Below are 22,934 nucleotides of genomic sequence, written 5' to 3'. Positions count from 1 at the left end.
CTGATTTCTTTTCACCTTCACGTGGGTTTCAGAGATTTCGGTCATCAAGCTTACATGGTGGTGTAGTAAGTAAGAGCCTTTATCCACTGAGCCCTCTCAATGTCCTGATGAAAGACTTAAACTAGCAAAGAAATGAAATGAAGCCCAAATAATTGGAATGCTGGGCAGAATTTGCTAACCACCAGCCCTGAGATAGCAGGATACCAAGAATTCACACTGCCCCTCCTTTCCGTGAGTCAGCAGGTGGTAGGTAGGGTCCTTAAGAAACAAAGAGATAGCTGCAACTCTGGTTTGCCCAGACAAGATTAATTGGCACACCCCGAGGCCCTAAGGTCTACTGACCCTAACAGCGAGACCATCTGGCCTCAAAGGGTCATGTACTCAATGGACAGAGGGTCAAACCCCCTCCCTAAGCTTATGGGTTTTGCCTTTAAAAAAACGCCTGTGCCTGGGAATGGGGCTTCTCTCTGGTCTGCGTGCTGCAAATTAAAGCCTCTTGCGTGTTGCAGCAACTGGACTGGCCATTGAGTTCTTGGGGGTACCGACCAAAACTGGGAGACTCCTCATTCTGAGGGTCTTACACTGAGATTGGAGACTACCCAATTGCTCACTGCCTACTAAAATAAGCAAACTTTAAAAGGGTAAGATAGCAATACCAATCACCATTAACTGCAGTGTACGAGTGCCCAGTCACAGGCTCTGCCACTAATGAGACTACTGTGTTTACTGCCCTGGGATCTAGAGATGTTCACACGAACTTGGGAACTCCCAAGCCGTTTTGCTATTGGTTTGTTTTGAGGCCGATTCTCACTGTGCCACACTGGCTGACCTTGAACCAAGGTTCCTCCTGCCTCAGCTTCGCCACAGGCGTGTGCTCCCACTGCGGCTCTTCCCTTCCACTTAAACCAAGGGTGGGTTCTAGTGGGGATACTGTCATATCACCAACCCTCGAGTTTTCTAGTAGATTCCCTCCTAAAAACTTTTTAAACGTGCAAGGTGGTTTTCTTCTTGCAAATAGCAACTGGGAGGGGGCAGGGTGCTCCATGGAAGGCAGGTGCTCAAGAACACAACTACCATTTGATGAAATTTGAGGGTTTCCACAAAAAAAAAAATAAAATAAAATAAAATAAAAATCAAAAAACCCAACAAAAAAAAAAAAAAAAAAAAAAAAAACCCAACCTGTGAGGAGGTGTTCTTGGGCTAGGAAGCTTATCCAGGTAAGCGGTTCCACCGCCCAGCACCCACCCGAGGATGGGGATCATGGATTATCGGGATCATGGGGCCTGCATACGCCTCACTCCGCTTCCTCCTTCTTCTCCAGTATCTCCACTGACAGCGTCTGCTCCTCTGGATCTGGGTCTGGGCTCACACGGATCCTTACTGAGGGCTCTGAGGGCCCAGCTGCCGCCTCCTCAGTGCCATCCTCGGGCTTCCCCAGGGCTGATGCTGGCGGTGGAGAGCTCGGGACAGGGGGCCCCGAGGGCTCCTGGGACTTCGGGGTCTCCTGGGGCTTCTGGGGTTCCTGGGGTTCCTGGGGCGCAGTTTGGTCCACAGGTTGGTCCGTGGCTCCAGAGCCCTCCTCTCCCCCCAGCTTCCTGTGAGCTCTTGGCCTAAAACCCAGAGAGTATGCAGGTGAGGTGAAGCATTCTCCTCCAAGGCGGCATAAAGAGATCTTGCAAGCCAACTTGCCCCATTTTCTGGGCCTTCCAGGAGGCAGTGGCATACAGGAGGTGAAAGCTAGGGGCCTGGCAGAGCAGCATCAGGGTAGTGTAGAAGAAACAATATAGCATGGGCAGTTTGAAGTGTGAGCTTGAGAGGCCAGCCATGTTTTGTGGGTAAGTTTTGGTGATTTGTTTAACTTTGAGGCAATGTCTCCATATGTAACCTGGGCTGGCCTTAAATTTGGTGTGGAGCACAAGTTGGCCTCAAACTCAGGGTCCTTCTTCCTGAGCCTATCCAGTGGATGCTGAAACTGCAGGTGTGGGCTACCATGCCCAGCTCTTAGGGACAATTTAGACTAATGTGGGCTGGAAGCCTGTGTTACAGATCCATCCCCCACCTTATCTGGGGAGCTGATAACCTTGAAGACTGGCCTCTTCAAAAGCTGAGCCATCCTGACACCCACTCCTCCTCCTCTTCCGGTTTTTCAAGACAAGGTTTGCCTGTGTGGCCCTGGTGTCCTGGACCTCACTCTGTAGACCAGCCTGGCCTCCAACTCAGAGATGTCCCTGCCTCTGCCTCCTGAGTGCTGGGATTAAAGGCGTGTGCCAGCACCACCTGGCTGCATACCCACACTTCTTATTAGTAATGGATGGTTCTGGGGTGGGTGAGAAAAACTTGGAGCACATAGGTAAAGCTGAGTGGGCAGGAGTACCTGTGGCCTGGCCATTTTTCTAGAGGGTTCCAAAAGTTGAAGCCCTTACAGGGAAAATGGAATGGGATAACAGAAAAAAAAATTAGGATGAAGTGACCCTGTGAACACGAACTCGGTGGGCAGCTGCAACCCCTAACTTGTGATTCTCCATGGGTATTGTTAGATATCAATAAGTAATGGGGGGAGGCATTAAAAACATCCCTGGGTTCTCACCTCACCCTAGTTCTATAAGGAAGGCAATGGGAGAAGAAACAATCCAAGAAGATCCTCAGCTGCCGCAGCTGCTGTGATTGTGTGGAGCAGAGACCCCAGAAGTTTGCACAAGTCACAGGTGTTAAAGAAAGGGGGCATCGGGATGCTTCTAGACTCCAAAGCAGCTCTGAGACTTGCTTCTTCTTCCATGCCTCTGCACGTCTTCCTACACTTGTTCTACCCTACATGTGCACCCCAAACTCTCAAGACATTCCCACCCTGGGCAGGGTGTTCAGATGCAACTTCTGAAGCCAAGAGAAACAAACAGGAATGGGAGGATCATGGGAAGGCTGATGACATGCTATGCCATGTTCAAACACTTTGAAAAGGGAACTACCGCTTCAGCTCTGCGGTCCTGTGTGGCTACCATGAGTCTTCTGTGTCTTCTGGAGTGCAGGGTTCCTTCCCAGAGTGGCAGTGGCAGGGCCTCTGGACTTGTTTAGTAAAGAGCCCATTCACTGCATTTGCTCTGGCTTTCTAGACCTCACAGACACTTATTAGAACAGTCTCACAACAGGAATGGACACCCGTCTTAGCTGAAGCCTTTAGCTGCTCTGAGTGTCTTTGGGCTCACGTCCACTTGACCTCAAGACAGCAGCCAGCACAAAAGCCCCAACATGCAGACTCAGCCTTGACCATCACAGCAATCACATTTCCCCTCTGTCTGGGGCTGTGTATGGGAAATGTCCTGGAATCCCATGGGGCCTTGATGTCACTCGCCCAACTTCTGCTGACAAATGAACCCTGAATGTGTGCCCTGACTCACACCACTGGACTGGGGCTGCATTCACTGGCCTTCTCTGTTGTCCACACAGACTGCTACTGTCCACTTCCAGACCATTATGAGCAGGTAAAATTACTACCATTATTCTAATAGCTCTTCTCGGCTTCAGTCACAGAAAAAAGGGCCCAGGAACTAATTTCAATATCCCTTTAGATTACAGGGGTGGAAGTCAACGCCACTGTGCATAGCTATGGGATTTTTTTCCCCTTCCAAATCATTTAAATGGTCACAGACACTATATTAAATGGAATATCACAGCCAGCATTCCCAGCCTATACCCACTCCTCCTGCCAGCACCGAAGCCTTCCCCAGAGAACTATCTCTTGACTTCCAGTGCAGGAGTGAGTGGGCAGGTGTGGGACACCCTGCCCTGGCCCCATTGGCAACGGCTCAGGAACTGGCCCAGCACTGGCTGATGACGAGTCCTGGGGACTTTGGCTTTGCTCTAGGGGGTAAGATGCCCTTCCTGTTAGGGTTGCCACGTGACAGGATGTGGAGCCATCAGATGAGAGAGATTACAGATGGGAAGACTAGTCCTGCAACTTGAGGTCCAGCCATACTTGAAGAGACAACTATTAAGCCCTCTCGCCTTCCTATTCTGTCAACATAATGTCATACTTAGAGGTTGTTTGAGACAAGGTCTCGGGATGTGGCTCAGGCTGCCTTGAAAGTAGTAGCCCAGGCTGGCCTAGAATTCGTTAGCAATCCTGCATCAGCATCTCACCCACGTGAGCTACGCCTACGATCGAGGGTTCTCAATCTGGCTGAACCTGCTTCTGTCACTTGAACCAGACAAGGCCTGCTGCTGCAAAGGAGACAGAAAGTCCCAACACTGGAGGTGTGATCAACTTTTGGAGGTCCCCGACCTTCTTCCTTAAACAAACCTGCTAAAGGCGAAGAACCAGATCCCAACCATGTTACCTGTTCCAGCAGCTGCTGCTGTCGCGCTGCCGCCTCCAGGGCAGCCAGTTCCTTGAGCCTGGCTCTCAGGTGGGCGAGCTTGCCACCCTTGGCCCCCCTGCCGCCCATTTTTCCTGCAGCGGCGAGGGCCGCATTGAAGAGCTTCGGGGTGCCAGCACGTGGGGGCAGGATGAGCACACTCTTTGGCTCCTTGGGTTTGTTGTTGTTTCTCAGCATGCGCCTGAAAGAGAACCACACCCACTTCTATCCAAAGCGCTGTGGGGAGAAGCCTGCCCCTGGGCCTGCCTGTAGAACCCTCTGAGCTGTCCCTACGTGGGGTGGTGGAAGTAACGTTGGTGCTGCCTTTGGCTGATGATTTCAGTGTGCTATGCTGGGGCATAATGAAGGGGAAAAAAAAAAAAAGAACTGCCATAATGAGATGGGGCTTATTGTCTGTGCCCTAAGGATAAGAACATTGAGGCTCAGAGAGGTTGATTGACTTGCATGAGGTCACACTGGACAGACTGAAGGACACAGCTTTAGTTCAGGTGTGGTTTGAGGGTATCTCCAAGAGTCGTGATGATATTGGGAGGGAGGCAGCATGGAGTCTTAGAGGCAGGGCCTGTTGGGAAATCGTTAATGATCTAGTTCCTGGGACCCTGGCTAGTTCTCATGAAGGGGGTTATTATAAAAGTCATGCTGGCCCGGTCTCCGCTTTATCTGGGAAAGACAGGGATTATTGTGTCCCTGGAAACTGAGGAAACCGGGCTCAGAATAGGGGCAGGAAGTGGTGGTGGCAGAACCAGACTCGTGATCAGGTGTGACCCAGCACCCTGTTTCTTTGAATAAGGATAGAATTTCCCATCAAGCAGAGCCTGTGCCTTTTACTAGGAATTTTTCAAGCTATAAATATGTGATAAACAGCTTGATTCAAGAACAAATGCATTTTGCATGCAATCTAGTGGATGAGACTGCTAATTGGCAAATTCATTCATTAGGTTCCAGTGCAACTTGTTTGTTTTTTGGTTTTTTGTTTGTTTGTTTGTTTGTTTATTTATTTTAATGAGGCCGCTGCTGGATGCTTAGCTAATCAGAGCAAACAGGCTTGAATTGCATGTGGTGATATTAATTGACTGAGATTTGCATTTCTCCCTGGGTTTCCCCGGGAGACACAAGCACGATCATCTATCAGAAGCCTTGGAAGCAGGCTCCTGAGCAGCCTGGGCACTGTCACCCATGTTATGCAAGTCCATAATTCATGCATGACAGGCCGCAGGAAGGTTCAGTTTGGTGCTGAAGTGACAAAGAGCAGTGGAGGGGACAGCTGCTGGCAGCTGCTCTGCTTTGAGTCAGTGCAGACAGACAGATGTGTCCATATGAATGGGATTCTCTGTGTTCCAGGCCTTTGCTTGGAAAGGGCATAAGGCAGGAGAGCAGGGACTAGAGACAAATATACGTTAAAAAAAAAAAATTAACAAACAAGTATTGAAGAGTATTATGCCCCTCTCTCCCACCACAAGGTCCTTCCTCACCACAGGTGGCAAGCATGGACTGAAACCTTTGAAACCAAGAGCCAAAACAAGCTTTTCCTCCTTTTGAGTTGATCTTCTCAGGAACAGAGTGGCACAATGTTTGACACCAGCTAGAGTGCACACTAGGCAACCTCGGCTATGGCCACCCTGTGCGAGTCTGTGAGTCAAGAGTCTGCTGTTAGAATCTGGGCCACACTGCTGCTCTGACCATGCCCATCTGCAGCAGCCCCTTTCTGTTGGAAAGGAAACAGCAAACCTTTTACCAAGAGCCTCTTTGTGAATCTTTAACTCCCTGACTCCCTTGGGTGCCTGTGGACTTCTATACCATACGGTGCTTCCTTAGTCACTCAACTTGAAACCTCATCTGAAGGACTAGAAAGCAAAACTCTGCTTTTCTCAAAGTAAAATAAGCCATCTCCCAATACAAAACACAAGCACACATGCACATGCAGCTGCACTGCTATTCACAGCTGCAAAACATTGGTGCTGCCCCACGTGGGTGCTCACTCTAGGGGAAGGAAGGTGCTCTGAGCCTGAAGATGATGCAACAATATGCTACCATTCACATAAAGAGAAATAAGAAAACTGAAAACAGGGAGGGAAAAGTGGGAACCAATGAGGTTAGCCAGACTAGAGGGCACGGATCTGTGAGCCCTGCTACGTAGGAGGCTAAGGAGGGCAGATGAAGAACACAGCACTCATCTGGACCACGGAATAACAGTCTGGCCAATCCAGCAAGATCAGCCCCAAAACTAAATCAAGCATAATAAACTTAAGGGCTGGAGGTTAAGCTCAGTGATAGAGCATCTGTCCAGTATGCACAAGGCTCTGGGTACTAAAGAATGAAAGAAAGAAAAATATTCCCCAAACAAACCTAACACATTTAGCTCTTTATAGGGGCAGGTGACAAGCTAAGACCTTGCGATACTTTCCTGAGCGTACAGCTTTGTACTTTGGGAGTCCTATCAATATTTTATGTTCTCAAAACAATAGTTCTGCCAGTCACAGCAGCACACGCCTGTGATCATGGCACTCAGGAAGCTGAGGCAGGAAGTTCAAAAGGCATGGTGTTACATGCATCTAATTCCAGCACTGGAGAGGCCTTTGAGTCTCTGCGTTCCAAGGCCTTTATTGCTGAGCCACTCTCCAGCCCTTGACCCAAATAACTTCAAACACAATACTTCTACCATAGATACTTGAGCCAAAAACAAAAATAACTTTGTCGAACACTGAACTCTATTTGGAAGGGTTGTTTTTGCACAGTGGGTGGGTTAAACATGCTGAAACATTATATCATAGGAGTGAACAAATGAATAAATACAACACAGATAAAAGGCAGTCAAAAGTCTCAGTGTCAGGAAGGAGGTTAGAAGCATCGAAAGGGAGACTAGAACAAACTGAAGGGATGATCAGAAATTGTTTTATAGATCCCCCAATTCATCTATAGAAAAATCAATGTAGACGTGTATTGCATACATATATGGAAATATTCACACTGATGTACACAGGCATGGGGCTGTCTCCCTTAGCTCCTTTCACGAGGGGGCCTGGTAGCACCCATAGCACTGAGTACCCTTCAGGTTCAGATCTTTCAATTCTATTTTTACTTCACTGTTTTGAGAAATGGTTTCACAATATAGCTGTGGCTGGCATGGAACTTGAAGCACAGACCTGATTGGTCTTGAACTTGCAGCAATCCTCTTGCCTTCGCCTCTGGGATTATAGGCATGGACACACATTAGATTTTGCTTTCTAAAATCCATTGGTGAGCTACAGCTAGATATCTCGGTGGTAAAGCACACATGTCTAGCATGGATTAAGGTCTCAGGCTTTATTCCCATCCCCTGTGCCCCACAAAACTCTTCCAAATGTTTCTCACTAGAAGGAATTTGGTTACTTGAAGAAATTGCCATTTCTGGGCAGGGGGAGTTGGTGTGGGAGCCCAAGGTTGGCCAGCCTGTCTTGCTGCACCTGTTTGTTCCCCATAGACACAAGGAAATGTTGAATTATAGTGGGACATCAAAAGTAACACCTGCTCATGTAATAAATAAACAAGCATGGTGCTCATGTAATAAACAAGCACGGGGAGGGTCTTCCATAGTAGAGTGTGAGCCCAAGAGTGGGAGGCAGGAAGAGATTGGACAGTGATGGCACAGACAGACCACTGAGGAGTGAAGAGCAAAAAGCCATGGGCAGATCAGTGTCCACCAAGTGGCAGGTGCATTCTAGGGGAACAGGGACATCTATGCAGTCCCAAAGATGTCCTCACTAACCGCTTGTCAAGTACAAAGAAAGAGTAACTTTGCAGTCCAGAAGCTGTGTCAGTGTGGTTGAGGTGAACTCATCGCCTGGGAAGAACCCAGACCTTTTCGCCTATATGCTGCCTTGAAGGGCATATTCACCATGATCATTTCTGTACCAGATGCAGAGCCAAAAAAGCCATCATCAGAAAGCAACAGACACACCTAAACCAAGGGGCATTCCAAAACCTAGCCAGCCCAATGGCTGCAAAGAGGTCAAAGCCATTAGAGATAGACACCACAAAGAGCTGTCCCAGGTCAGAGGAGACAGGGGATTCAGCACATTAATGCAGGACAGGACCTTTGACTTGGTGCAGGAAGGAGAAGAAAGCTTCCAGACAAATCTCAGCGTGGATTAGAGGTGAGAGAACAGTATGGTGTCTGCAGCAAATTCTCTGATGTTCACTGTGGTATTACAGTCATAGGAGAGGACACGCTCCTCCCAAGCATCACTCAAAGCCAGACAAGAAAAAGAAAGAGGTTCTGTACCTGGCCTTCTTCCGGAGTAACTTCTGAGATTCAGGATAATGCACCAAGATTTCATTCAAGTCCTTCTTGTCCAGAATGAAGAGGTTGGTGAACCCATGGGCCACCACGTTGGCTGTGCGCCGGTTCCCACCCCCAACAGCCAGCAAGCTGGAGTCGAAAAGGGAGGGAAATGAGAACATTTGGAGGCTGTGGCTTTAGAGAGATTACCTTAGATTTTTGTTGATGTTGTTTTGCTTTGAGACAGGATCTCACTATGTAGCCCTGGCTGTCCTAGGATTCCCTATATAGGCCAGCTGGCCTTGAACACTCAGAGATCCTCCTGCCTCTGTCTCCTCAATGGGCCATCACATTTGGCATTGTTTAGGTTTTGAAATAGAATTTTCTTTATTTCTTTCAGGCTGATTCACTATCAGCCTCCCTAGTAACTGGGACTATAGGTGTATGCCACCCAACTCAACTCTGCATTTCCCTACCCGCTTCATGGTACGCCATGGTGGCACCCACCCTACACAAGCTGGCAGGGGCCAGTTTGGTACTCACTGTAATTTCCCCTGATCCTAACCCCCTGCCCTTGTTAGGGTGCGTGGACCCCCCTCCCCCCACCACTACTGACCTTATCTCTCCAAACACTGATCCGGCTTTGAGTGTCACCAGAACGGCCTTCCCATCTGGGCCACCCAGTACTTGAACCTGCCCCGCCTGGATGATATACATCTCTCGGCCAATCTCCCCCTGGAATAGAAAAGGGCTGAGTCCCACACCCCATAGCCACTGAGGCTGCCCCAGACCTGCACCATCAGATCGTGTGGTGGGAGGGGGTGATTCACTCTTGGCCCGTCTTTTCTTTTGAATGTTGGGTATGGTGCTAGTCTATTCTTCAGCTTCCCGTGGTCCATCCCAGAGAGAACCTGTGGCCAGTGCCCTAGGAGCTCGGCCAGTTGAGATAGGAATGACAGTAATGGTCAGGAGGCCCAGAGGCCCCGGTGCATCTTCCAAGCTGATGCTAGTGGGCATGCTTCACACCAGTGAACCTGCTATGGTAGGATTATGCCCTACCAAGATTGTAATGCAAGTTCGAGTCAAGGCTGGGATCTGAATCCAGACAGCCTGACTCCTGGGCGCACGGCCGATGTGGTTAATCTCTGTCCCCAGACCTGGGCTCTGTCTGCTGAAATCCTAATCCCCAGAACCTCCCAATAGGCCCTTATTTGGCAATAAGGTTGATGCATGTGTAATTCAATTAAGATGGTCTACTTGAGCATGTTGGCTCTCATCCAGTCCGACTGGCATTCTTACAGAAAACAATGTAAAGGAGAAGAGAGCCAAAGAGAAGATGAACATCTTGCTACCTGAGAAAATGGCCATTCACTTTGGACTGCTGGCCCTAGAACACAGTAGCCTGAATTCTAACTTAAACCAGAGGAATGAATGAATAAGGGAACAAATGAATAACTAATGGAATGGATGAATGGATCGCTTGCTCTGGCTTTAATCAAAAACAGTAATTTGCCACCCATCTTCCAATCCGCGTGCCCTCCCAGATCCTGCCTTGATGGCCACCTGTCAATTACACCTGTCATGATTAAAAGGGGTGGCGGAAACTCCTTTACAATTTAATTTACTCTACAAATGTTCCTACATGTCACCCACAGTCACGATCTGCTGTTGCCTTCTCTTTTCAGTCTTACAAGGGATCAAAATGTGGGGGTTCAAGTCCCAGTGTCTTAGAGAGTCCCAAAGGAGCCAACAGCAGAGAGCACACTTGCTTCCCAACACCCAGGTTATCTTTCACCTGCCACAAACTCTAAAATCACATGGAAAACATTGTCAGCAATTGGTGCCACAGGCAAACCTTATTCAGTCTTCCCAGCCACCTGATGGAAGAGGCACTATCGATTATCTATACTTCACCCATAAGATCAGGACTCAGAGAGACACTGCTCCGCTAGGGAGTGGCTCCCATACCTTGCAAAGCCCTCTATGGGTCCCAAACATCCCCCTGCCCCTAAGGCAGCAGCTTTAAATGCTCAACCTTCTGAATTTCATTCTCTTCCCTTGGCTCAGCCATTCATTTCCAGAAACTTCGCTGCTGCATAGTATACTGCCCAGCAGATGTGTCCAACCTGCAACTCTCTGAGCCACATTTGGCCAGGGATAGCTGTCAATTTTGATGAGCAGTTTGATCCCCAGAACCCACATGGTGGAAAGAGAGAACCAAATCCCTCAAGTGGTCCTCTGACTTTTTACTCATACCCCAATCAATTACGTAATTTTAAAGGAGGGGTTAGAGAGACAGAGCTTAGGAGGTAGGAACACTTACTGCTCTTCCAGGGGTCCATATAAATAAGTAAAAATAAAATCCTTAAAAAGACTTTTTTTTTTTTTAAGCCAGACATGGCAACACATGTCTTTAATCCCAACACTCAGGAGACAGAGGAAAGAGGATTTCTGTGAGTTCAAGACCAGTCTGATCTACATAGTAAGTTCCCGAACTGCCAGGGTTATAGAGAAAGACCTGTCTCAAAAATAATAAATAATAATTTTTAAGAGAGGCTGGAGGCTCCCAAGTCTTACACTGATTTCACCCCACACACTCACCCAGACTTATTAATATCTCCGTACAAAAGACCTGAGACTTGCTGCCCCTGGTGACCTTGCTGCCATCTTGGACTCCTTGACAGGAACACAAAGGGCTTTATACTGCCAAGGACCAGATTCTAACGTATGTGTTTCCTAGGTGACTCAAAGCAACAAAGGCAACCTGGTGTGGGGTGGAACAGAGTGATGGGGCCCATGGCATCAGACAGGGCATCACCTGTCCCCTTTAGGGACAACCCCTGCTCTCTTGCTATTGTGGGAAGAGCTAGCCAAAATTCTGTTTCATCCAAACATTTGAATTTTCGTGTGAAATCTTCCAGATTTTAAAGGTTAAGGACTAATTCACCTTAAATAAATTCATAAAACACCTCAGGGGTTGTAAACTACCCACTTTCCTGATGGGAAGGCCAAGACCAGCTTGGCAATTTTGCAGCCTCCTCTGTGTGAAGGGAGCTTTGGAAGCACTTGACAGAGCCCAGGGCACCCTCCGCAGCAGGCTGTCCCTGCTCTGGCTACAGGTACACTCTACCTCCTCTGTAGTGGGTCTGCTGTGCTGGGGAGCAGACCCCTCACAGGCCCTGCAGGTGTGGTCCCTCCCCACCCCACCCCCACTGCGCACTGCTCACCTCCCTCCTCACCCCACCCCCCACTGCGCACTGCTCACCTTCTTGCACACATAGTCATTGGGCAGGTAGACAACTGAGCGAAGGCGCTTGAGCATGTCGAAGATCATCTGCCGGTCACAGCCCTGCCCAGACCAAGGGGGAGGAGTCTCTTAGAAGAAGGCAGGGGGTTTTGTCCCAGATCCCCTAGTGGGAGGACACTTGTGAGGGTACCTGGAAGAGCGCCACTTTGCTGACGATATCGTAGTTTACATCGATGGCCAGGTCCAGTCTCATCTTGTCTGGAAGCTGCACCATCAGCTCTGACTCATCTGGGAAGGAGACCCAGCAGGGGTCAGAGTTCAGGACAGGCCTGCCCCCATACCACAGCCTTGCAAACACACGAGGCCCTGCTCAGCCAGCTCAGCTTCCCCAGCCACAGGGAGCCTCTCCAGAGTCTGAGAGTTCCCCCACCATTCCAAACTCCTACTCATCCTTCAAAACTAAAAACTAAGCCAGGCCATTGGTGGTGCAGGCCTTTAATCCCAGCACTTGGGAGGCAGAGGCACGCAGATCTCTGTGAATTCGAGGAGAGCCTGGTCTACAGGGATACTTCAGGACAGTCTCCAAAACAATACAGAGATACCCTGTCTCAAAAAAACAAAAAACAAAACAAACAAAAAAACTAAGGACTAATGGCACTTCCTCCAGGACGCCTGACTTTGATGCCTCTACCCAGCTTTTGTATCAGTGATCTCTATTCTGTAGCACCTGCCACCACCACTTTGATTTTTTTTTAACATCGTGTGTGTGTGTGTGTGTGTGTGTGTGTGTGTGCGCACGTGTGCATGCGCACGTGTGCATACACACATGCACCATATTACATACATAGAGGTCAGAGGACAACTTGTGGAAGTCAGTTCTCTCCTACCATTTAGGTAACAAGCTTGAGCCATCACACTTGGCAGCAAGCCTCTCCACCAGCTGAGCTATCTGACTGGTCCACCTCCACTTTATTCATTTGGACACAAGGTCTAGCTATGTAGTCTACTGGTGACTCAAACTTAAAGCAGCCCTCCTAAGTGCTGGGATCCTAGGTCTGAGCTGCCATGCCTGGCTGCATCCTTGGTCGCAATTGCTTCCACCTTGGATGGAGCTGCATCTTAAGGCAGATGAAGCAAGAGGAAAGTGGCTGTCCAGAGAACAAGCTCTTTAGGTGTTTCAGGGTCTCCACTGGCCTGGAGAGGTCCCTCTAATAGCAATGCCAAGGGTGCAACCAAGAGAGACCCCCTCAGGTCACAAAGGACAAGGGAAGAGTTGGCCAATCTGGGAATCATGTGAAAGTTGGTTGGGGGAGGTAGGGGGTATGGGGGCTTGGCCAGTCTTACCCAGCATGCCTTGTGAATGCCAGGTGTACTCATACCAGGTCTTGACACGGTTCTGCACAGACCTGGGGATCTTGTAGAAGTTCATGTACTTCACTGTACTGTCCATGCAGCTGCGGTAGTAGGTCTGCCCTGCTGTGGCGGCTCCCACCACATCTCTCATCTAGAGCAAGTGAGGGGAGGTCAAGGAAGTACTGGGCCCAAGCTGGGTGGGACACAGGTTTGGTTATGTAGCAGTACACACATCGGGCACCTAAGCTTGTGGCCACACATAAAGCATGGACACTGGGAGCAGGAAGCAAGGCTGCAGACGTCTGTGGCCATCTCAGGTCCCCACCACAATGCTGGGGTGGGGTGTCCCATTGGGACAGGCTGATTCTGGTGTACAGGCACTCTCCCCAGGGAGGAACGCTGAACCTGGCATATTGTTTCTCAGAGTGGGGCCCTTCCAAGTTTGCTTTGAAGATTCAATTTGTTGCCTCATATCCTGACTAGAACACAAGTTACCCATCACATCAGAAACTCTAAATGGTTTTCTTACAGGGCAAGGCCCAAGTCCCCAGCCTTTAAAAAAGCCATGTAGCCACCTGGCTTGCCATGCTCCCAAGGGACTAACATTCAAACAGATAGACCTCAGGCAGTCCTGGGACACAGAGACACAGACATCCTCCTGTTCCAAATGCCATGGGCTCCTGGCTCAGCCTGAGTCTTCCCTGAGCTCCATCCCAAATCCACAATACACAGGGAAGTTTCTAGCTTTGGGCGAGGGAGTCACAGGTGGGTGTAACCCCAGTTACCTACCTGTCCAATCATCACAGAGAAAGCGAAGACACCTGTAAAATAATTCAACAGCTGGAAGACAATTTCAAAGAGCGTCTGGGGGTCAGGCAGCCCGCCAATGGTGATGAGCGTTTTCACAGCCCAGTAGTAGCATCGGATGTAACTAGTAAGAGATGAGAAGAGGGACCTCGGTCAGTACTGGAACTGTTGACCTTTCAATCCTGGTTCAGACACACAGAGGGACCCCATATAGCCACAAATGCAAGAAATCACCTTCTCAAATGCTACCAGGTGTGACTGAGGCTTTGTCCCAGCCATGTGAAAACATGTCACCCTGAAACAGATATGGAACTGAGGTTCCAGCAGACACCTGGCCACAGCTCCATGCTCACCCCTCCCCGAAGTTAGCAAAGGGGAGGCCATCAGGGCCAAGGAGGTTCCAGAAGACAGCAAGGAAGAGCTGGCAGGAAGACAGACTGGCCCTGGTGACTGGGCTCCCTCAGTTTCTCAGTTTCCAGTCTTCCCCCCCCCCCACAGAAAGTAAGAAAGAAAACAAAACAGCAGATACTGCTGGCCCCCACATCTGAAGGGCTTGCTTCTGCAGACCCAACCAGCTGCAAATGGGAAACACTTGGCAGAAAAATGTGTCTAACTGGATCCAGTCCCCACTAACACACACACACACACACACACACACACACACACGCACGCACACACGCACGCACGCACGCAAGATTTGAAAAACCATTGTGTCTGTACTGACTTTTTTGTCATTTCTTAATGATTCAGTACAGCAACCATCAGACAGTGACTATACTGTATGAGGTATTGTGAAGGCTCTAGAGATGGAGTGTTCTCTGAGAGGGTGTGGCAGGTCACATGCAAACACTATGTCATTTCACATAAGGGACTTGAATCTACTTGGAGTTTGGAATCCTCAGGGGTTCTGGAGCTAGTCCCATGACCGCTGAGGTACAGCTGTGCTCTCTCTCTCTCTCGCTCTCTCTCTCTCTCCTCTCTCCCCCTCTCTCCCCCCCCTCCCTCCCTCCTAAGACAGAGTATCACTATGTAGCTCCAGCTATATAGACCAGGCTGACGTCACACTCACAGAGATCTGCCTGTCTGGCATGTGCTACACACTCATCCATTGTATCTTTCCTAACCCTGTCCTTCCCTCACATAGGGAAACTGAGACTCACAAAGGGAAAGGACTCATGGTCTCATTCCAGAACTTTGACAAGAGCCCAGGGCATGGTCTGCTGCTCTAAGCAGTCATACATCCTCAGGTAGCACGGGTACAAGCTCAGGGTCCCTGGGACAGGAAGTACAGGTGGTGAGGTCCTACTGTATTGGAAAAAGGCACAGGAAGTACCCTGCAATGGTCTAATGGTCACAAAGCATCAGGCCTGGTATACCTGACTACAGTCTGGGTCATTCCTGAAGTCAGGGGGTGGAGGGTGGCAGGGTGCAGCCAAATCACAGGTCCTAGGGCAGTGTTTCTCAACCTTCCTTCTGCTATGACCCTTTAACACAGTTCCTCATAAAATTATTTTTGTTAACATGTCATAATTATAATTTTGCTAGTTATGAATCACAGCATAAATAACATGCAGGATATCTGATATGCAAACCTTGTGAAAGGGTGGTTCGACCCCTAAAGGGATCAGGACCCACAGGTTGAGGATCACTGCCCTAGAGCCACTTTCTTGCATGGGCTGACTTTCACTCCCTGCAGCTGGCCTCCTCCATAAAATGGGCGCAGTAGAGGAACATTGTTCCCAGGCAACTGTGAGGATGAAGTGAGCTGCTAAAAGAGTGACCAGGCCATAAGTCAGCCATCAAGACCTGCGCGGTGCTGTGCCTGCCAGCACCTGTTGTGGAGAGCAAAGCAGACTAGCCACATTTTCCAGACTCTTCCTACTTAGTGAGAACAAGCACCCAAAGCACACCTACGCCGAGAGGGAGCCCGGCAGCTAGAGTGTGGCAGGCGTGTGTGTACGTGTGCTTGTGTGCGTGCACCCACTCTGCCTCAGACTAACTGGGAGATAGTAGGCAGGGCTCCATGTCATCAGTTGCCTGGACATTTGATGACAACAGACCCATCTGCCATTACAACACACGCCATACCAGTACTGGTCACAAGAGGGCGCATGAAGCAACTTAGGCAGAACTGAGTGGCACCCACACCCACACTCCCCCACACACCCCTATTGCTTCCCTATCAGCCATCTAACTAACTCAACTGTGGGGGAAGCTGAGTGTTCATGCAACTAGGTAGTGAACCACAAAAGGTGTAAGAGTGGCATCCTCAAAGTCCTGGCTTTTCCCTAAACGTTTCCAATTGGAATATCTCCCACAGACTGGGCACATATTGGTACCTCCTGGAGTGGTCCCAGCTCAGCAATGCAAGCTGGGACAGAGCACAAAACACTACCATAGGTGGGAACTGGTTTTCCAAGGTTCCTGCTCCAGCACACAGCAGACTCCCAGGAAGTGGTGATAGTGTGTGTGCTATTGAACTTGAAGAATTTTCTGTTACTGCGTTTTGTTCCCGTATCCAGGGTCCCTGAGGACTCTCCCCTGGGAAAGAACAGGTGTCAGCAAGCAGGGCTAGACCCCAGGGTCCTTGAGAAGAAGGTCCCAGAAATCTACTGATCTCTCCTTTTAGGCCTGCCAGTCTAGCTTGCCGCTGAGAAGGGGGTTCTCAGATTCTGGCGCCCAGACTCCTTTGAGAATTGAAGGAGAGACAGAAAACTACCCAGAACAGCTGATATATTCTCAGAATTTAGCTTCTGCTTCCAGGCTGGGGATGTTTGAACCCTTCCCTGGCACGTTGGCCTTCACAGCTGGCACACACAGACCTGGCATCCAGGCGCCAGCCACACACTCACATTCATTGTTTTTGTTTTGTTGTTACTGCTTGTCACAAGACTCTTAGGTGGCATCCAAGCACTCCGGAAGCTAACAAGGATAGAAAGTTCAGCACCAACTTGGACTACAGAGTGAATTCAAGGCCAACCTGGGCAATTTAGAGAGACTGTCTTTAAAACACTTAGTTTATTTTCCACCCAGAAGGCCTTGGGTTCTATCCCCAGAACTTAAAATGTGTGTATATCATAAGAAAGCAAAGAAGCCGGAGGCTAGAGATTCACATACAATTGTGTGCTATGGGTGTGAAATGCACACCGGATTTGAAAGGTATAGAGGAAGCACACTAGCACTCCACTGTCTAGTCAACCACCTGTCACTCATGCTTAACATAGCAATTACCCGTGGAAAGGATAATGTTGTCTTTGAGATTAATCAAATACATTACTAAAATTAATTTCACCTCCTTTTATGTTTATAATGTAGCCATTAAAACATTTCAAGTTGTGTGTATGAGTCACGTCGTATAGTAACATTGCATTAATTGCATAGCCTTGCTTTAGGCAGTAGGGAACCAGCTAAGGTATGTTGTTTGCCATCCACCGTATTAGATATACATATATGCATAATGCCATATGAAATACTTTGCTGATGCTGACTCTAAGAGAAAGACCGGGAACACACTCTCCTGTTACATTTCTTCAGTTCTAAGATGCAGTAATTGCATAGCACACCGATGAGTCAACTCAGGTTTGTTTTTCTTTTTGTTTGAGCCCAGGGCCCTGTGCATGTTAAGCAAGATCTCTCCCACTGATCTGCACCTTAAACCCAGATTCAGCCTCTTGTACAAAAATAAACATCATGTTAAACATACACATGGATTATCCTTATACCTCAAATTTAGAAATGCTAAAATCCGAAAAAGTAGGTCGCCCACAGGGGAGGTAAAATAACACAATACCACATAGATGTTCTTAACCGTGCCGCTTCTGCCAGCAATCCCCTCATTGGTCCCAAGGGGCATTTCCTTTTTTTTTTCTATATGATGAATGACGTTATGGGGAACATCTTTATCCATGAGCCCTTGTCCCCTGCCCTGAAATTTTTCTCACACTAAAGTCTGTGTGGTATACTTGTCAACCTTATTGGACTTGGGATGCTAAGAAGATCTTAGCACATCTCATGCCCACACCCTCTCCTGGCACTTGCAATTCCCAGGAGACCTTCTCTTAGGGAGATGGACGGGAAAGGAGAACTTGGCCCTGGAACCTTGGCCATGAGTGGCTCCTCAGGAGCAAGGTTGTCTTGGCAATGCAATGGTTGTAACTGTAGAGGCCCATGTGATGCCCCAGGGAAGCCTGGCTCACCTGTTCCCCACGCCATCATAAACCCAGTGAGTGGAACCGATACCCTGGAAGGCCGATGCCCAGTAGTAAAGACAGGAGTTGAGGTGCAAGCTGTACAGCAGGTAGGCGGTGGTCCTGATAACTCTGAAGAGAGAGAGTGACACAGCCAGGGAGGTGACACCTTGCCCCAGGGGCAGCACTTCAGGGAAAGAACTACATCTCAGCTCCCCGAGGCTCACCTGCTGGAACCACATAACCCTGCCCAGTCACCCAGTCAGACCCAGTTTTACTCTCCCCTCTCTCCTCTGCTGGATTCCTTTAATTCTAAGGAATAGTTAACTGCATGACACACCACTTAGTCAGTTCAGGCTTTTCTTTGCAGAGGGGGTTGGAACTGAACCCAGGGCACTTGATTGGGGCCTTGTTAAAATGCAGGGCTGGACTCAGCCCAGCTGCGGCAGAAAAAATCTATGCAGATGAATGCTGGGAAAGCTGAGAGGTCAAAGGGGAAATATGGCCTGAGGAAGAGCAGGGAGGAGACAGGTGTGTGCAGAGAAATGACAACGAAATGATGCAGGAACAAGGAGCCTTGCTCCCCGAGTGTGGCCTAGCTGGTCCTGGGCTCTACCTTTAACATCTGTGTTGTACCCACTGTGTTCTTACAGATGGTCCCTTCTGTTAGAGCTGGGGGGGGGGGCTTCAGTTCCCTGGACTGACAGAAAAGCTGACTTGTCACTTGAGTCAACCTGTGAGTGTCCTTGTCACAGTGGGAGGGGGGAATAAATAAGACATTCCTGGATCCTATAAAAGAAACAAACAAGCCAAACATTCTTCCAGAGAAGAGGCTGACCAAGAAGAGGCCTGGCTTTTGGAGGTCAAGAGGCCTGGGGCAGGGAGAGCAGCTAGGGGGTATGGTGTGTGTGTGTGTGTGTGTGTGTGAGCATACACACGCTGACATGCCTATGTGCACATGCGTGCATGGGGAACTCTCACCTGTAAACGTAGGCTTTGCTGAGGATGGCTTCCAAGCGGTTATTAAACTCGAAGAAGGCCATGTACTAGGAGGGAGAGGAAGGTGTCAGGGTGGTCCTGTGCCTTCTGGGGACATGGTGCACTGCTGTTGCCTCTCACCCTACCCGATGGCCACCAGGCAACCCCCCCCCCCCGCTAGTAATTCTTTGGCTAGAAAAGCCCATATAGGGGATCCAGAGTGCTCTGAGTAGCCATCAGTCCTGACCACATTCACATGTCAGATCTCTACCCTGCATCACACAGATCCTCCTAGGACTCCAGGTCCAGCCAGTGAGTGTCAGAAAAAACAATGGGACGACACTGAGTACGGATCAAGAGGGTGCTGCCATTCAATTCTGTCCTTGACACAGCCTTACTCCTGTTACCGTGGGCAAGTCACCCGGCCTTCCAAGGGCCAATTTCCCCATCTTTTGAATGAAGTCCATTATAAAGCAGAAGCCCCTTCTTGGAGAAGCTCTGTAAGGATGAAGTTAGAGCTAGATTGCCTACATTCAAATCCAGACTCCACTCCTGCCTAGCTGTGTGACACCAGGCAAGTTCCTTAGCCTCTCTGTGCCCCTTTCCTTAAAATGGTAAGAACAGTATTTAAGTGATGGAATTGAAGGACTAGAATTAGGAAAGTCTCTGGATCAGAGATGAACAAGAGTGTCCCCAAGTCACCGGCAATTATAACAAGCTTCTTGTGAAGGCATGTTTTGAAGGCATTGGCCTCCCCAGGGTCTTCTCTTGGGAACACCTTCCCTGCCCAAGTGGCAGTGCCAATCCTACCTTCAAGCAGCGGGGCAGGCGAAGGAGGGGGTTCACTCCAAGTTTCAAGTAGAAAAAGTCCAAGGGCAGCAGGCAGAGCAGGTCCATCTGAAATCCCAATGGGGCACCATAGAGGATAAGGCACAAAAACTTGGGGGTAGAGGGACTAAAGGGCATGTCCCTATCTGCCAGAGAGAAGGGTCAGAATTCTCAGAACAGCACAAGGCTTCCCACCCACACACCCCTGTGTGGCTTCATAGTGCGTGGTGCCCATCTCCAGTGCAGCTGTCACCAACCATTGTAAGGGACCCTAAGCTGCCTAACTGGAAGTGGAGGCACAGACATGGAAAGGTGTTCTGTGAGGGTCACCCAGCCTGGGATGTCTCAGAAGGCTTACAACTTAGTGAGCATCTCCATGGGAGATGGGACTAGCCCCCCTTTATGTGCTGGGAACTACATGACACATGCCCCCCAAATACCCAGTCCTTCAGAGACTCAGCAGCAACATCTCATCCCCCCCACTCCCCTCACACACACACACACACACACACACACACACACACACACACACACCCCAGTGCACACCTTAAACCGGCGAGACTTCAGGTAGTTATTGCGCATCTCCTTTTTGTCTGTCTGGAAGAAGGAGACACAGCGTGGAATTTTAGAAAATAAGTGTTCACCGTACTGGAAACTGGGATGTCTGCCTCTCCCTTTCCTTTCTCCTATCTCTTCCCCCAACCCCCCCCCCCGCACCTAAGTTTTTAAGACAGGGTTTTTCTGGGGTGGCAGTGGCACACACCTTTAATCCCAGCACTCAGGGAGGCAGAGGAAGTAAGTTCGAAGCCAGCCTGGTCTACAGAACAAGTTCCAGGACAGCCAAAGCTACACAGACAAACCCTGTCTTGAAAAAATCAAAAAGAAAAAAAAGACAATTTCACTACACAGCCTGGTCTAGCTTTGAACTCCGCTCTACATGCCTCGGCCTCCTGAATGCTGGGATTACAGGCATGGATCACACCACAGAGCCACAGTTAGGGTTTTGGTTTCCTCACAGTAAGAGCCAGCTTAGGCTGTTCCATACGGCAGATCGGCACCAGCAGTGCCTTTGCAGGAGGCACACAGCTCCGTGAACCCTGCACGCAACATCTAGTTCTCACAGCAATACTTGCACCATAGGGGAGCTGCCACCAGCCATTCCCAGATAAGAACACTGACGCTCAGACAGGGCTTCAGCTAGAATTTGAAGCAGGTGCTATTCTCTGGACCACTTCTCCTTTAATTCTATCAGATGGTCTGGGAACCAGTTCATCATCGAATGGCATCTAATATGTATAATCTGAACACATGCAAGAGGCAGGGGGAAAAATGAACAGCTGCTCCCAGGATTTCCTTGTTCATCCATTTTGTCACCTGTCACAGCATCTAAGGTCAGTCCCCTGAAGGCCCTGGCTAGAGGATCTGCCCTGGCCACCCCCTCCTCCTGCCTGTGACTCACAATGATGTCCCCGCCTTTGACAAACTGCAGGCGCATCTGGAACACGGTCATGTCCAGGAGGTAGATGAAGTCACACAGGTAATCCATCAGCAGCCAGAGGTGGATGTTGTCTGGCCGCTGGTATGGGAAGGCCCATCGCACAGGGATCAGCCAGCAGCTCCAGTTCCAGGCAAGAACCACAAAGAACAGCCACAAGATGTACATGAGGTCTGCGGGGGACAGGGATGGGCTTGAAGGCCAGCAAGAGAGGGCATCTCACCTGGGAAAGGCGTGTGGATTTCATCCGGTGAACAACAGACAGATGGGCAGACAGGTGGATGAGTGGATAGGTGGCCATGGAAGGCTCTGAGGGGCCCTAAAAGATCAGTCTTCTGATGGGGGGCATGGTGGCATTACTGGATAACAGACAGCTAAGTGGAAACCCCTCCTGCTTTCCATATTTACAATTTTGTATCACATTCATCCATTTATGGGGGGCAGAAGGGTATTTTAGAGCATTTTGAAGGTCAGTGGTCACCTCTCAGGAGTTAGTTCTTTCCTTTCACTATGTGGTTCCTGGGGATGGAACTTAGGTTGTCAAGCCTGGCTGGCATATTTACTCACTCAGCTACCTCACCAGTCCATGAACAGGTTTTGACAATAAATTTTTGTCTTAGGAAATCCAGAGCAGTAAATGACCCATGGGAAATGAACAGATGGATGGACACACAGGTGGGTGGATTCACAGACAGACTAGAGATCACTTGGTATCTTAGAAACCCAGTAGACAGCAGGGTTAAGGGTCTGCCCTTGAGTGACTCCCAGTTTAAAGAAATTCCTCTCTGACACCCGCCTTGGTCTTTTCACGGTCACAGGAAGTCACCAGCTGAGAAGTCAAGGGGCACTGTGAAGGGTGGTACATGGGTGGAGGATGCTGGGCTGGAGGACTGTGGAACAGATCACAGGAATTCACTTCAGACTATGGGGAACTTCGCCCTGCCCCTGCTCAGAGCAGGGGCTCCAGGAAAGAGCCCACACAACAAGGTTAGAAAGAAGACTTGGCCATGGTCAAGGTGAGGAGTCTAACTGGCTGAATTTCAGGTCCTTCTCTATGCCTCAGCTTCTTCATCTGTGAAATGAGTGTGGCCTATGTTCCTAGTCCAGGGACTTGTGCTAAAGAATCAGGCAAGAGCATGTGGAATCACTTTTGAAAAGTGTAAGGAATCGTGAACCAAGGATGTCCATGGCATTGGACGCTGCCTCCCTTCTCATATTGCATGTGGGGGACCCCCTCCAAGGGGACTCACTGGTCAGAGGGTCGATGCTCTGGGGGAACCGGTACATCTTCCAGGGTCTGCGCTTGAACTTGCAGCAGAGCATGTCACAGTAGTGTTCCTCCTCTGCCTCCGCCTCTGCCTCTGCAGGCTTCTGGGCTGGGGCTGGCTCTGGAGCCTTCTTGGCTGGGGCT

General features: G+C 49.4%; 1 protein-coding gene across 1 annotated transcript in view; it reads right to left on the bottom strand.

Annotated features, from left to right (window-relative positions):
- Positions 1 to 1,294: 1,294 nt before the first annotated feature.
- The window catches only part of Cngb1 (cyclic nucleotide gated channel subunit beta 1), a 56,870-nt gene continuing 35,230 nt past the window's right edge, over positions 1,295 to 22,934 (bottom strand). The window contains exons 19-33 of the mRNA XM_051201929.1: positions 22,774 to 22,932; positions 21,488 to 21,696; positions 20,575 to 20,625; positions 20,011 to 20,097; positions 19,204 to 19,268; positions 18,232 to 18,354; positions 14,018 to 14,159; positions 13,220 to 13,379; positions 12,066 to 12,163; positions 11,894 to 11,977; positions 9,245 to 9,363; positions 8,632 to 8,778; positions 4,260 to 4,551; positions 4,154 to 4,215; positions 1,295 to 1,610 (exon numbers count right to left, since the gene is read on the bottom strand). Of these exons, the coding sequence (XP_051057886.1) occupies positions 1,295 to 1,610; positions 4,154 to 4,215; positions 4,260 to 4,551; positions 8,632 to 8,778; positions 9,245 to 9,363; positions 11,894 to 11,977; positions 12,066 to 12,163; positions 13,220 to 13,379; positions 14,018 to 14,159; positions 18,232 to 18,354; positions 19,204 to 19,268; positions 20,011 to 20,097; positions 20,575 to 20,625; positions 21,488 to 21,696; positions 22,774 to 22,932 (2,114 nt within the window). The remainder of the gene's footprint in view (positions 1,611 to 4,153; positions 4,216 to 4,259; positions 4,552 to 8,631; positions 8,779 to 9,244; positions 9,364 to 11,893; positions 11,978 to 12,065; positions 12,164 to 13,219; positions 13,380 to 14,017; positions 14,160 to 18,231; positions 18,355 to 19,203; positions 19,269 to 20,010; positions 20,098 to 20,574; positions 20,626 to 21,487; positions 21,697 to 22,773; positions 22,933 to 22,934) is intronic.

Source organism: Phodopus roborovskii, unplaced genomic scaffold, assembly GCF_943737965.1.
Source record: "Phodopus roborovskii unplaced genomic scaffold, PHOROB, whole genome shotgun sequence".
NCBI classification, from domain to species: domain Eukaryota; kingdom Metazoa; phylum Chordata; class Mammalia; order Rodentia; family Cricetidae; genus Phodopus; species Phodopus roborovskii.
The sequence above is the reverse complement of the archived record's forward strand: the minus strand, read 5'-3'. Positions and strand labels throughout refer to the sequence as shown.